Source organism: Saimiri boliviensis, chromosome 10 (genome assembly GCF_048565385.1).
Source record: "Saimiri boliviensis isolate mSaiBol1 chromosome 10, mSaiBol1.pri, whole genome shotgun sequence".
In the NCBI taxonomy this organism is placed as follows: Eukaryota; Metazoa; Chordata; class Mammalia; order Primates; family Cebidae; genus Saimiri; species Saimiri boliviensis.
The window spans coordinates 96881006-96895434 of NC_133458.1; the positions used below are offsets into that span (position 1 = coordinate 96881006).

Below are 14429 nucleotides of genomic sequence, written 5' to 3' on the forward strand. Positions count from 1 at the left end.
TTGTGTGTCGAATCTGCGGCGGCGACCCAGCGCCACAGAGCGGCGTGGAGAATGTGCGGCTGCGCGCGCGCCGCGGCGTTTACGCGGCGATTTCATCATGCTACGGGCCGGGCCGCGCGCGCCGCGTCCGTCGCCACCCTTTCAGGTCCTCCCGGGGTCGCCGGCTCATGCCCTCTCCGCGCTCGGCGCTGCTTAGAGCTGCGCACGCCGGTCTGCTGCTGCTGCTGCCGCCCCGGCTCTCGGCCCGACCCTCGCTCCCGCTCCGCCGGCCCCTCAGCGCGCCCTCCCGCGCCGCAGTCTCCTTCCCCGCCGCCGCCTCCCAGAGCAGCATGGACGGCGCGGGGGCTGAGGAGGTGCTGGCACCTCTCAGGCTAGCCGTGCGCCAGCAGGTACTGGTGTTTTGCGCCCTCCGCTCAACCCCCGGCTTTCCTCCCAGGGCCCTCTCCTGGCCGTCCTTCCCTTCTCCCCTGGGAAGCGTCCTCCTCTTCGGTTACCCCTTTCTTTCCCTTCATGCTCTGGCGTCCTCTTCGCTTTCCCCACTTTGGTCCCAAGTCCCCCGCGCATCTGCCGCCTCCCCTCCCGCGGGCCCCCGCCCTCCCCTCTTTTTGGATGCCTCCCTGGAACCCCTCTGACTTTCTGCGTCCCTCTCCTGATCTCTTCTCCCTTCCGCAATCTGTCACAGCCCGCGTCTCTTCTGTTTCCAGTGGGGCTGGGATCTGTGACCCTGTGGTTCTCCTTGCCTCCTAACTGAATAGCCTCAACTTCAGTTTTCCGGGCTCTGCTGTACTCTCTGTGCACCCTGGGTGGAAAGGTTCGCAATTCTTTCCGTGGTCAGCGATGAGCCGAAGCCGCCGGTTCTTTCGTCTTACGGCCAGGCCCTTTAATCTTCAGGATGCTTTGAATAGTGTTGCCTCCTTTACGTCTTCCTTCATTCAGTGCTTAGTTTAGCTGAGGATTGGCTGAGAAACTAGAGTTGAAACGTAGATGTGGGGAGGTGTCGAACTTTTTTTTATTAATGTTGTGAACTCATCATCCTTTGCTCTTGTCATCTTTTCTGGCTTCTGAAAAGGCCATTTGGAACCAGTGAGCTCTCTGATCGTAAACCTGGGAAACTAAATGTTGCGGAGTTACTCGGTGAAGTCAGCCATCCTTCGTATGGAATATTTTGAAATTTGATTTTCCTGAAGGGGAGGGAGGTTTCATGGGCTGGAGGACTTGGTGATTTAATAATCTCCTTTTCCTAGGGCACTGCATAGAGAATCGAATTTAGAGAGGGCAAAGAAAACATTATTTCAGATGATTCTCATAGCCAATTAGGGAGAGCCCAGAAGCTTTCAGTAGGACCCCGGAGATCGACGACCTAGTAGTAAACACCAAACGGGTTTCTCCTGCATGGGCGCCTGATGCAATAATTTGCGTTAGCTACAGAGGGTGGAACCCTCTCTCGGAAGTAATTCATTGGGGCATAGCTGCCTCAAACAGCCAATTCTGCCCCTTTGCCATCTGCCCTCTTCGCTGGTTTGAGCCTGACCGATTTAATAAATAGCCTTTCATCTTGAAATATGAAAATTTCAAAATGAAATTTAAAAAAAAGTTAAACCACGGGCTTAACTTTTTTCTTCATTTTTGGTGTCAGAACATCGATTGCATATTCTGTCTCCCTCCACCCACCTTCCACTCCACAATTAAAATTAGGTGTGGTTCCTTTGTTTTTTTCTGTGACTTGCTATTTTTTAAACTATCCTTCCCTTTAGAAGGGAGCATACATCTAATTTGAAAAAAAAAAAAAAAAGCACACACACACACACACACACACCCAAACCCCTCCCTCTGCCACGTTAGCCTGGAACTGCAGTGCAAATCATCCATCGGTAGTTAAGACTGGATCTAGTTAACTGAAGTAATCTTTCCAGTGCAACTACTGTCTTGTGTATTGCTTACGTTGTCTTGATTATTAGTTGTTTTGTACTTTATTTTCTGAATATGTGAATTAGTTGATGTAAGTTAGTTTGGGTATTTTTTCTAATTTTCTGGGAACACACATATATTAGTTAATTGTGTGAATTACTGAGTCCGATGTCAGCTGAAAGATAATTTAAAGGTGATCTAATAATACCCCTTTTTTGTATATGGGAAAATGAGGCACACTGTCACCCCTATCCATTTTGCATATTTCCATTGTGAAGTGCAACTGAAAACCTTTCGGAGTGGGATTTTTACTTAAGACTGATCTTGTTAGTCACACGTTTCATAGAAATTTGTTAATCTGGAAAACGAATGAAGTGAGCTTGTCACTTTAAGAAAACAATGTTTGTGGCCAATAATAAAATTCAAACTTTAGGAAATTTTAGAATTTTGGAAAACTCGTATCTTTTGCTGTGAGCTTGGCAGTTTTGTAGTCCTTAAAGGTATTTCTGATGAGTGGTTATATTAACAAACGTGAATTTTTTTTTTTTAAAGTATTTGGATAAAAGGCACTCAGTGAACCAATGTTTTCCAAGTGACCAATGCATGATGTTATGAAATCAGGTACTGTGAAAGAGCCATTCAAAGCTAAAGATACATTAACAGATTTATTGTAACAAGAGTACAAAAAATTCATTGCTATAGTTTCTGAGTTAAATATAACCTTGAAAAAACTACCGCTTGTCAGAATTTTGATGCAGTATCAAAGAATATCCACAGTTATCCAAACAGCTTTTAAAATTATTTTTCCTTTAACAACTACGTATGATTTTCTTCATGTACTTTACCCAGACCATCATATTGCAGAAGCAGCAAACTTTCCACATTGGTCTTCTAGGATTTTTCACAGATTAAGGTTATCAAAATAGTAAGTGCTAAACTCAAAATTAAAAAACCCCTGAGGAGATAAGCCACCTTGAGTGAGACCCAGGGGAAATGATAATAGAATTACATCCTCCAAAAGTAATGGAATAATCACATGTTTTTTCAATGCTTAAGATAATTTTATAAAAGAAGGACTCAAAAACATGAGCAGAGAACAAGAGTACCAAAAATATCAGGCAGTGTGAAAGTGAACCACAAATTATGTGGAAATGGATTACTGAAGTCAAAAACTCTGTTGGGTGCCCAAAGACTCTGTCAACTTAACAACTTTAATTACTCAGCTGAGAGTTTTTCATCCGATATGGGTAATGTTTTGTTTGTTTTCTCAGATGATCTAGTTCACCATATTTTTGTAAATATGACATCAGTATAGGTTGGAATTAATAAAACAATTCAGTATTATTAACAAGGAAAAAATTCCAACTATAAAGAGACATTTAAAGGAAGATGAGCGAGCAGTGACTGAGAAGAATGGTCAGAGAATTAGGAGGAAAATTGAATAATTTTTTTTTTTTTTGTAATCGAGAGGAGAGAGATTTAAGAGGGTGGTCAATTTATTGGTTCTTTGGTGTTCTGAGTAGAAGTCTTGCTCATTCCTACTTTTTAATCGATGCTTTTTCTCTCCTCCCTTTTCACCTCTCTATACCCAAAGGAAGAAATTCACCATGTGAACGTAGTTACTTGTTAATTTGCCTGTTTGTTCTTCTAGATTATAAATGAAGAGGGCAGAGACCTTCATTCATAATGACCTGTCACATAATAAGCATTTGAGTTGCATCATTCTTTTTTGGGGGGGTGGGAGAAAATTAAACCATATTTATTTTTAAAACCAAACCGCTGGGAAAATATATCACAGCCTGGAAACAGCAAATGGACAGGCTATGTTATTATTTCAAGTAATAAGCTGGTGAAAATACAAAGAGGTTACTATCAAAACAATAAGGTGTCATGCGGGGCCAGGAGCATTGAAAGTTGTGAAAGCCCCAAGCAAAAATCGTATCTGGTAATGGGGGCTGCCTCCCCTTTGCTCTAAGGGAGTAAGCTCATGCTAGCCCAAGTTGCTTACTTTTTCTCCCTTGAATTTCCTGCTGCCAGGGGTTTGTCTCAGTTGGGCCCTGTTAATTCAGAGGGCTAAGTAGGCAGTGCTAAGTGTAGGCCTTCATTCCATCTGTCCTATAAAAGCCAGGTTTTCCATTCCCTCCCTCCCTCCCTCCCTCCCTCCCTCCCTTCCTTCCTTCCTTTCCTCTCTTTCTCTCCATTTTCTTTTTCTTGCTGATTTTATGCAAAGGGCTAGCATTCTCATCGCTCTTTTTTCAGGTTTAATCCTTATTTTAATGAAGTTTTCAAGCAAAAAAGTAAAAAAAAAAAGCAAAACCAGGTTTTCCAAATCCAGTACTTCAGAACTCTGTTATAATCAAGTAGCCAACTGCTCCTCTTTTACTGTGCATTCCTACATACTCTAGTATATATCACAATCAAAACCCCCTTCTCTTCAAGGGGAAAGTGTTACTGCAGGATTGCCCTGTCATTTTACACACAGCTTCCGGGACCATCAGCCAGTAATTATGCAAATTAACCATAATTAGTGTGTTGTCACCTCTCTTGTTTTTGCATGGTCTCCAGACTGAAAGATGCAGCATGTAATGGTTTTAAGAAATGTATATCCACAACTTGATGAACAGAAATAGGGATCTACAAGGAACCTTTCAAAGTTTTTATCCAAACTAGTCTCACTCCCAATTCTACATCTTAAAATTAACTTGTATGCCTCTGTGTAAATGACACAAAACCAAGAAAACAAAGACCCAGAAAACTTTTTTTTCCCTTCTAAGTGACCTCATGGATTTTGTTTCACAGCTTATGGAAAATGGTGTGACGTTTCTGGTAAACAGGGTGTTGGCAGCAAAGAGAAAGTGTCTCTCAAACTCCACCAACTCTAACCTGTCAGCCTGTTGGTTCCTGTGTAGTAAGAAGAGTCTGGTACCTTGGAGGGCTCTGGCTTGTTACAGGGGAGATCCTTACTGCCAGGACAAGCAGTGGCCACAGGAAATATAACCTCTAAAACTCTGTTGTGATTATCTCTGACCTAATTTAGCAGCACTTTTTTTTCCATTTCATTTTTTAGGACTGAAACATAAAAGAACTAGTGTCCGGAGGCAATTACATATGCCTTACACTTATGGCCATCCTTAATTTCTTCATTCATAAACTTTGCCTAAAAGACTAAAATTCCCAATTCCTTGTAAAAAATATGTTCTTGCCCTCAGCCCTGATGGGCACTGGCAAAGACTTTTATTGCCCATTGGATAAGAGAACCTCGTTCATCTTCTTGGTCATAGTTGGGATGAAGTGCTATCGTCATCCACACACTTGGTCATATAACCGTCCAGCTGCTGCTGCACCTGAAGTTCTTTACTCCCAGCATCCATTGAATCTTTGGCTTTGTTGTCGCAATGCATGGTGCACTGGGCCAGGTGGTCCTGGAATTTCTCTAGCTCACTGGTGACCAAAGCCTGGGCTTGACCCAGAGGCACATGGCAGTACTTGATACACTGGTGCACCTGCTGCATGGAGGCCTGTCTGTTCTCACAACAGCTGGCGCTGCACCGGAACATGACACTCTGTATCTTCTGGATACTCTCTGTGTCTAGAATCTTACTGAGTCTACCACCTCCTGTATCTGAAGCTGCTGCAGCTCCACCATGGCAACCCTGCGCCGCCCCGAGCCATACCATGCTGGCACCCATGAGCTCTTTTTTTTCTTTTTGAGACAGGCTGGAGTGCAGTGGTGTGAGCCTGGCTCACTGCACCCTCTGCCTTCTGGGTTCAAATTATTCTCCTGCCTCAGCCTCCCGAGTAGCTGGGATTACAGATGTCTGCCACCATGCCCGACTAATTTTTGTGTTTTAAGTAGAAACAGGGTTTCACCATTTTGACCAGGCTTGTCTTGAACTCCTGACCTCTGGTGATCCACCCACCTCAGCCTTCCATAGTGTTGGTATTATAGGTGTGAGCTACCATGCTCGGCCTGAATTATATCATTCTTACATAGTCTTTTTAAAAGGCATCCTTAAAAACACATTCCTAACATTTCTTGACTTCTGAAACCAATCCTGAATGTAAATTCTCTTTGTTGGCTAGGGAGATCTTGTGCGAAAACTGAAGGAAGATAAAGCACCCCAAGTAGATGTAGACAAAGCAGTGGCTGAGCTCAAAGCCCGGAAGAGGGTTCTGGAAGCAAAGGTGAGTCCTGGGATGCTAAAATAGGAACATATGTGGGTATAGTATTGTTCATCTTTAATTTCTTTGGATGGGAGAGACCTAGAAAAGTTTCTGAAGAAGTATCATTTGGTTTATCTGTTTGTCCATAATGCCTTCTTCTCCTTTCCCTCTACCTAGTAGACTCTTCATTCTTTCAAAATGCAACTCAGAATGTCAACTTTTTAATAAAGCCTTCCTGACCCCACAAAATCCTGGACTCAATATGCTACATGAATTTTCATGGAAAGGATTGTGCTCTTCATTATGACCTCTTCTTTATGCTCTTCTTTATGCCTGGATATAATGATTTTTTTTTTTTTTTTTGGTTTGTTTTAAGGAAAAGGTCTGTTTATTTTATACCTGCTCTCAGACCTTTCAAACAATAGATCTCCCATCACCAAATTTAAATTGTTTGGAGTTTTAAAGTAACCGTTTTGCAATAGCAATTCACTAAAATTAAGATATTGCTTATATTGCTTATCATTATCTGCATCGAAATAAACTTAGTCTTGTCTTTTTTTTGGAGGCAGAGTCGCTCCTTTGCTCAGGCTGGAGTGTAATGGCGCAGTCTTGGCTCACTGCAAACTCTGCCTTCCAGGTTCAATGATTCTCCTGCCTCAGCCTCCCAAGTAGCTGGGATTACAGGCACATGCCACCACGACTGGCTAATTTTTGTATTTTTAGTAGAGACTGGGTTTTGCCATGTTGGCCAAGCTGGTCTTGAACTCCTGACCTCAGGTGATCCACTGGCTTCAGCCTCCCAAAGTGCTGGGATTACAAGTGTGAGCCATTGAACCTGGGTAAGCTTAGTCTTAGAATCTTGGAAATGATTGTATGTTTTCCTAAAAGATTAAATAAAGGCATCTTTTATATTACTCAAAGGGAAAAACACACCTATGGCTTTTATTGTTTTTAACCTATAAAAATCTTGTCTGTTTGATAAATTTTATGTTTAATTCTGCTGAGGAATAAACTAAATTCAGATATATAAGTTCAAATTCCCACCTGCCCCTCCAGTCACTCACTTTTTATTTAATCTCTTAACAGGAACTGGCACTACAGCCCAAAGATGATATTGTAGACCGAGCAAAAATGGAAGATACCCTGAAGAGGAGGTTTTTCTATGATCAAGCTTTTGCTATTTATGGAGGTAAGGGATTAATGACAAAAGGGATTGTTATGTTTTTAGTGGCTCTAGTATTATACTTAAATCAAGAGCATGGCTTGTCTGTTGATATCCACTTGTATCAGGCCACAAAACAGAGGATAGAAGTCTTGCTTTTGTTCACTTGGAGTCACCATTTGGTGTAATACTGTTATTTTTCTCCACTGTATTTATTCTTGGAGAGCACTATTTTCTATTAGGATGTAGGGAGTTGTTGGAGGCCCATGTATGTATTTGATATGTCTGTGTACTCATGTACTCTTCTTAAAATGCAATGGAGACTGAGGAGCAACAGAGGGCCGTTGTAGTACTGGCCAACTATACAGTGCCCCTTCACACAGGGGCAGTGATAAAACAGTCCTTAGATGATTCTTTATGGTCATCTACCAGGAAAAAAGATTCTTCACAGGGATGTGGGTAAATCACTCTGAATGCCATTATGAAGGTATCTAGGCAAATATAATTCACTAATGAAATGTAAAACTATATTTTTCATAGTCAACAGATTATTACAACAATGTTAGACATACAGTATTTTGCCTCTGAAAGTTGACTTGAGTTTGGCTAAGCAGATCTGTAAATAGTGCCTCAAATACCCGGGAATAGAGAACTGGATGCTAAAATTATAGGTCGTTGTTATCAGATGTTGTGAGAAATTGTTTTCTAATTTTTATGGCAGAGAACTATAATCTGCTTTTTCATTCTGTTTCTTATATAAGGGGGAACTTCTTTTGTTGTAAATTTTGAGCTAGTCCTACTTGAAATTACAAACATGGAAAGAGTAAATGGCCTAAGAGCTTTTTTATTTTACTTCCATCAGCTAGCTGAAAGTAAGGCTCTTCAGTATTGAAGCATTCGAATTGTTGACTTGAATACATTTTTAGGGAGTACGTGAAGTCTTACAGGTATCAGCTTGTCATGTCTCCTTGCCTTCATTTGTTCAGCGTAACAAGTTAAAGTACATGTTTTCCTCTTACATTGTATAGGTGTTAGTGGTCTGTATGACTTTGGGCCAGTTGGATGTGCTTTGAAGAACAATATTATTCAGGCCTGGAGGCAGCACTTTATCCAAGAGGAGCAGATCCTGGAGATTGATTGCACCATGCTCACCCCTGAGCCAGTTTTAAAGTAAGATCCTACTTTGGAGTGGAGGGAATCCTATTTTAAATAAAACAACTTATTAAATGATTTAATATACTTACCTAAATAACTTCCTGATTATAAAGAACTACCCATGTTCATGTAGAAAATCTGGATAATACAGAAAAACAAATATGTACCTCCTGCTCACAGATAGCCATGTTAAGATGATTGTGTTTGTCCTTCCAATCTTCTTTTTCTGTATGTCCCCGTGTATTTCAGTGTTAGCAGTACACTGCTTATTTTCATGTAATATAGATGAATATATACTCATGTTATTACCTATTCATCTAAAGCATTTTTAATGACATCATAGTATTCTGTTTTATGGAAGTGCCATAATATGTTAGTTTGTGCCATGTTGAAAGCATTAAGGCATTTCTCATTTTTTACTGCACTAAATATCTTGGTAGATGGATTTTTGTGTATATCCTTGATTATTTCCTTAATATTAAGTTTTTAAAAGTTCTGAGCAAAGGTATATTTGGAGACATTTTCAAGTAAATACTTTACTGTCGGTATTGTAGTTTCAATGCAGAAACTTAGATTATTCCTACTAACATTATTGAAAGTTGGGCAGAATTTCTTGAATGTAAAACTGAAAGAATTCTTGCCATTTTGTGTCTCATCATTATTCATTTAAGGTTGCCTGGTGGAGAGCTAATTTTTACTGTTGGCTTCCATTAGGTTCTCTTAATAATTTCAGCCAATTAAGATGAGGAATTCCAGATGATGGCTCTGTAAGATCAGGACCATCTATCCTTTTAGCTACTTGCTCCACCTATAGGAACTTTGTAGAGGTAATACCAGTGTCAGTACAGGTTTCAGTGGCAGAAAACACTTTGCTTAAGGTTCAGTGTCTATACTGAGTTGCTGTGAATTCTTAGCTAATCAAATTCCCAATTATTTTGGCCTTTGCTAAATCACTAATAATGGCATAGGCATGGATTAATTGATCCTGAAGGATAGTACAGAATTTATGACAATTTGTGAAAAAGAATTGTCTTTCTAATGTCTAGTTAATGTCTTTTTTCTTATGAGAAGGAAGAATGTGGGAGAGGGTGAGAAATAGATTTGAGGAAGAATTTTCTCTGGCATACATTACGTCATGGATACATCATTACTGTAGATATGGGAGCTTCCATCTTTGAGATACACAGATATAAACATTGAAGGGGAATTATCTTATAAGGTATTATCTATGTGTAATTTGTATGAGAATGACAAATTGGGTTGGCGTTTGTTAATTTAGGACCTCTGGCCATGTAGACAAATTTGCTGACTTCATGGTGAAAGATGTAAAAAATGGAGAATGTTTTCGTGCTGACCATCTATTAAAAGGTGAGGTTCTTCATCTTCTTCAGGTGGGATTGATCAAAATAAAAGATTTAAACTTTTCTCTCAGATGTTTTCCATTAAGTTTTTTATTGAGGCATAACATTCAAAGCATAAAGTGCACAGATCTTAAGTATATAGATCATTCTCTTTATTTTTTATAACAGTTATGTGTAGTATAGATAGTTATATACAGATAATTTTTCTAATTATCAAATGAATCAAGACAATACCATGAGTGCTGCTGTAAAATTAACTGTGGGATTCATATAAATTAAGAACATTATCCTTGCATTTACTTTTTAATTGTCCAGCATTGAAACTGAAAAGTGCATTGTCCTTTTTCACATTGATTGACATATGTCAACACTGTTCTTATAGCTCATTTACAGAAATTGATGTCTGATAAGAAGTGTTCTGTTGAAAAGAAATCAGAGATGGAAAGTGTTTTGGCCCAGGTGAGTACTCTAGAGATGTTATTAGAGTAACCTAGGTGGTCGCTGGACTTCTTTCAGTGTTTAATGACTGTTGCATTCCCTATTCTGCTCACCCTGGCCACAATTGTGAAGAAGCAGAGGTTAATTCTGTCCTTTATAGCAGCTCTTTTTTTGCATTTTTATTTTCTTCTCTCTTTTGTGACTCTTCATTTCAGCCAAAATTAACAAGTCGGTGTAAATAGGCATTAAATTTGTCTGTCCTTGGAAACTAGTTTTCTGGATTTAATACCTAAAACCACAGGAGTGACTGATGATGGATAGTGTTCAGCGCTGGTGTGGAGATTTCACAGCAGATAACTTAATGAACACTTTCTCACTGGCCACTTGGTCTGCCTCTGCTTAGACTCTGATTTTGTGCTGTTATTCTTAGAAACTCAAGAGCAGGTCCCTACTTTGTTGCCCTTGTTTTTCTCAGTTTGACTGTAGGCCTGCAGTTTTCTAATTTGCATAAGATTTAAGCTGACAAATTTTAGAGGAGACACAAAAGAGCCCATAGAGATAATTTATTCTGACCTTTTACCAATTGCAGGAATACTTTCTATGTTAGAATTAGTTCTTATCCTTTCTTTTGGTTACAGACCACCCTAAGAATATGATAAGAACTGTACATCTCCCCAGGAAGATGCATGTGCTCATGTATATATGTTGCTGGTGTCTTACCTCGTCTGTTGGCTGTTCCATTTAGGGAAAGTACACTTCTCCAACACCATGTTTAGTCATGAGGTCTACTAAGGCTCACCTCTTACATTTTATTTACTTCCTTGGTTGAAAAACAAAAAATCAGTATGGTGATTATATCTATTTTATCGACACCAGTGTGTCTCTAGCTCGCTCTCTGTGCTTGAATATAGAACTCCCTAATTTGTTGTTTTTTTTTTCTCAGGGGAATTACTGGATACTTTTCCACTGTTGTCCTAATTTATTTTTTTAGCGTGCTATTTTTTCTCTGGTAGTTAGCTTTCCAGCATAGCTAAGATAATTTCTCATTCTTCATTTAAATTGAAAACTTTCTTAATTTGGTTGTTGAATCATTCGCTGATTTATTTTGATCCTTCTGGAGTATAATTTTGTCCCTTGCTTGAAGCTCATTATTTAGTACAGTTACTCATGGTTTAGAAAATTATTTCTTATATTTTGATGCTGTTGAAGCCACACGTTCATCTCATTTCTTTTCCAAAGGCATGCCCTTTATTAGAAGAAATGGAAAATGCCTCTAAGTATCCCTAAAATCTTCTATTCAGAAGTTTAGATTTACTAAGGTTTTGTTTATATATGTCTTTGATCTTAACAGTATCATTCATTTCCAAGTACATTGTCAGAGTTGGGAAGTAACTAGTTGATCTGACAAGTCAATTTATTGAGTGTTGGCCTTGTCTTTTATTTTAGATCCATGTTCTAAGAGAGCAGTTTGTTTTTTGATTTGTCATATCAAATACATGTACAGCTGTCAATATAATCTTCAATGAAAAGTAAAGGATCCATGGGAAATGGTGTAGCATTCAGAAATGGCCCTGGTGGACTGGCTGAAAGCCCATCTGTTGCTTAAGCGCAGGGTAGCATTTTCTGCACCTCAGTGTCTGACTCCTTTTCAGCTTTATGAGAGCATGATTGTTTGTTTGAAAAGCACTGATTCACCTTCTGTGGTAGGAAGACCCCTACTCTTATTATGTGGATTTAACAGCTCAGAACAAATTCTTTTGTTTCTCTTTTCTGTCTGTTTTTGCTGGCCCATCTCTGGATGTTCCAGTTTTAAAAATCATTTTTAATTTATGAAAAATTCAAAGCATGCGGAATTTTATATGTTAATAAAAACATAATAAACAATTATGTACCTCACCCTGCTGCAGTGTTAGATTTTTAAAAATCTATTCACTACTCACTTTCCTGACTTTTTTTCCTGAATTTTTTGTGTGTGATGGGGTAGGTACCAAGTCCCACTTTGTAGCCCAGGCTGGACTACAAGGGCACAAATGTGGCTCATTGCAGATAAAACCTCCTGGGATGAAACGATCCTCCTGCCTGGGCCTCCCAAAGTGCTAGGATTACAGATGTGAGCCATGGTGTCCAGCCTGAATTTTTTTGAAGCAGATGGCAAACATTATTTTATTATACCTGTAAATTTTTCATTATATATCCCTAAAAGAGAAAAGTCCTTTAAAAATAAAGACTTTTTAAAAGATTTTAAAAATTATTTTCAATCCTTTTGACTTTGGAAATGTTAATAATTTTAATATCAAATATTTAGTCAGCGTTCATGTTTTCTATGCTGTCTTAAATGTTTCAAATTTTTTAAATTTGAATTGGGATCCAGATAAAGTCTATACATTGTGATTGGTTGATACGTTTCTTGAACCTCTTTCAATCTATATGGCCTTCCCTCATTCCCTTTTTTCCCTGCATTTTCATTAATTTTTTTTTTTTCAGGAAGCTGAGTCACTTGTTCCTTAGCATTTTCTATTGTCTGGATTTGGCTAATTATGTTATTGTAGTTAGGTTACACACGTTCCTCTATTTTTGTATTAGATTTAGAGGCCTGACCAGGTATTTTGGCAGGACACTAGTTAAGTGGTGTTACATACTTCTATCTGGAGGTACAGAGTACCTGGTTAGCTCCTCTGTGGGCTGTGGCCATTGATGTCCATTGTTCAGATGAATTAACTGATTAGGGGGTTTCAGAATGGTGATTTTTGTCATTCTGTTATTTTTGTTGTTGATGTTTATTAGCTAGACTATTTCTGTATGGAAAAACTTTTCCTATCACCTGTTAGATTTCTCCGAGACACCATTTGTAAAGAAAAGTAAGAATAAGTGCTTGATCCATTCTCCCACCCTTTGTCTTTTTTAACCAGTTTTTAATTAGTTGGTTCCCTAACATCCTTCAGAAATGCACAAATTCCTGCCTGCCTTTTCCTTTTTTCCCTCCTATTGTGAACTTTAGATTAAAATATTTGATCTTCAGTCACTTGTGGTTATCCTATTGATGGTTAAATTGTTCAGTCTTTGGTGACTAGGAGTTCTCTGCCGAGTCCTTTTGACATAGCCCTAGTAGTCTCTGAAAACTTGCTATTAATATGACAAGATAGTGTCATCTCATCTTGTACATTTCCTGTCCGAGACTTGGAATCAGACATTTCTCCAAGGAGCCCTGGTACTTATTAGTAGGGTTGGTATTGATCACTAATTGTAGACCTTTTCAGTGATCTGAGCGAGGAAATTGGTATTTTTTAAAAGATAAAATTTTCATGAATTAATGTTGATACTTAGTAGTTTACTTAAAGTTAGGCTTACGGGATTTTTACAATATTAATCTTAAATCTCTCTCCTTTACCCTCACCAAACATCCTAGTTCTCAGCAACAAAACATAACTATTGGCATGCCGTATCTCCCACTGTATACATTTGCAGTCTCAGAATGACAATACCAACACCACCATCAGCAGTATGCATGTTGAAAACAGTTAAAATAATTTTTATTGTTCTTTAGGGATACAGCAGTAGTGTATAGTCTTAACAGTCTGATAACTGTAGTTAAAGTCACTTTGAGTCATTCTTTCTGTGTGGTTAGGTTGTCAGCTAGATATGCAGTTAGTCCATATATTTCATTTTATTAGTATTCAGGGTTTCATTTTTAAAAATTTGTTTTATAATCATAGGAAAAATTTTTATACCTCCAAAGGCAAATCTAAAAAACAAGTTATATTTGAGTAGTCTTTTGTCTCTTTCTCTTCCCTTCACCTTCCCTCCTTCCACATCCCTCCTTCCTGAGCAGTTTTTAACTTAAAACAGCTTCCTTTTTTAAAGAAATAAAATATAAACAAAGACATATAGATATTTTTATGCCCCCCTTTCTAGATAAATGGTTGCATTTCATATACACTTTTTTCCATTGTGATTTTTTTCATGTAATAAAATATTTCAGAGATTGCTCCCTAATAGTATATAGAAATATGCCTCATTCCATTTTATAGCTACATAATTTTTCTTTGTGTGAATATATTTTATATAACCAGTTGTCCACTGCTGGACATTTAGGTTATTTCTCATCTTTAACATTACAGATAGTGCTTCATTGAATAATCTTGTGCTTATATATTTTCATGTTTTTGCTATTGTGCCTTTGGGATAGATGCCTAGAAATGAATTGCTGGGTCAAAGGATAAATACGAATGTAATTTTGTTAG

The 14429-nt window shown here is 38.7% G+C and overlaps 1 protein-coding gene and 1 pseudogene across 1 annotated transcript in view; one reads left to right on the forward strand and one right to left on the reverse strand.

The window, feature by feature from the left end:
• The first annotated feature begins 72 nt into the window (after window positions 1–72).
• GARS1 (glycyl-tRNA synthetase 1) overlaps window positions 73–14429 on the forward strand; it is a 39103-nt gene continuing 24746 nt past the window's right edge. Inside the window, exons 1-6 of the mRNA XM_074379656.1 lie at window positions 73–389; window positions 5992–6093; window positions 7159–7261; window positions 8263–8404; window positions 9669–9757; window positions 10133–10209. Of these exons, the coding sequence (XP_074235757.1) occupies window positions 168–389; window positions 5992–6093; window positions 7159–7261; window positions 8263–8404; window positions 9669–9757; window positions 10133–10209 (735 nt within the window). The 5' untranslated portion in view covers window positions 73–167. The remainder of the gene's footprint in view (window positions 390–5991; window positions 6094–7158; window positions 7262–8262; window positions 8405–9668; window positions 9758–10132; window positions 10210–14429) is intronic.
• Window positions 5143–5554, reverse strand: LOC101034137 (protein FAM136A pseudogene; annotated as a pseudogene).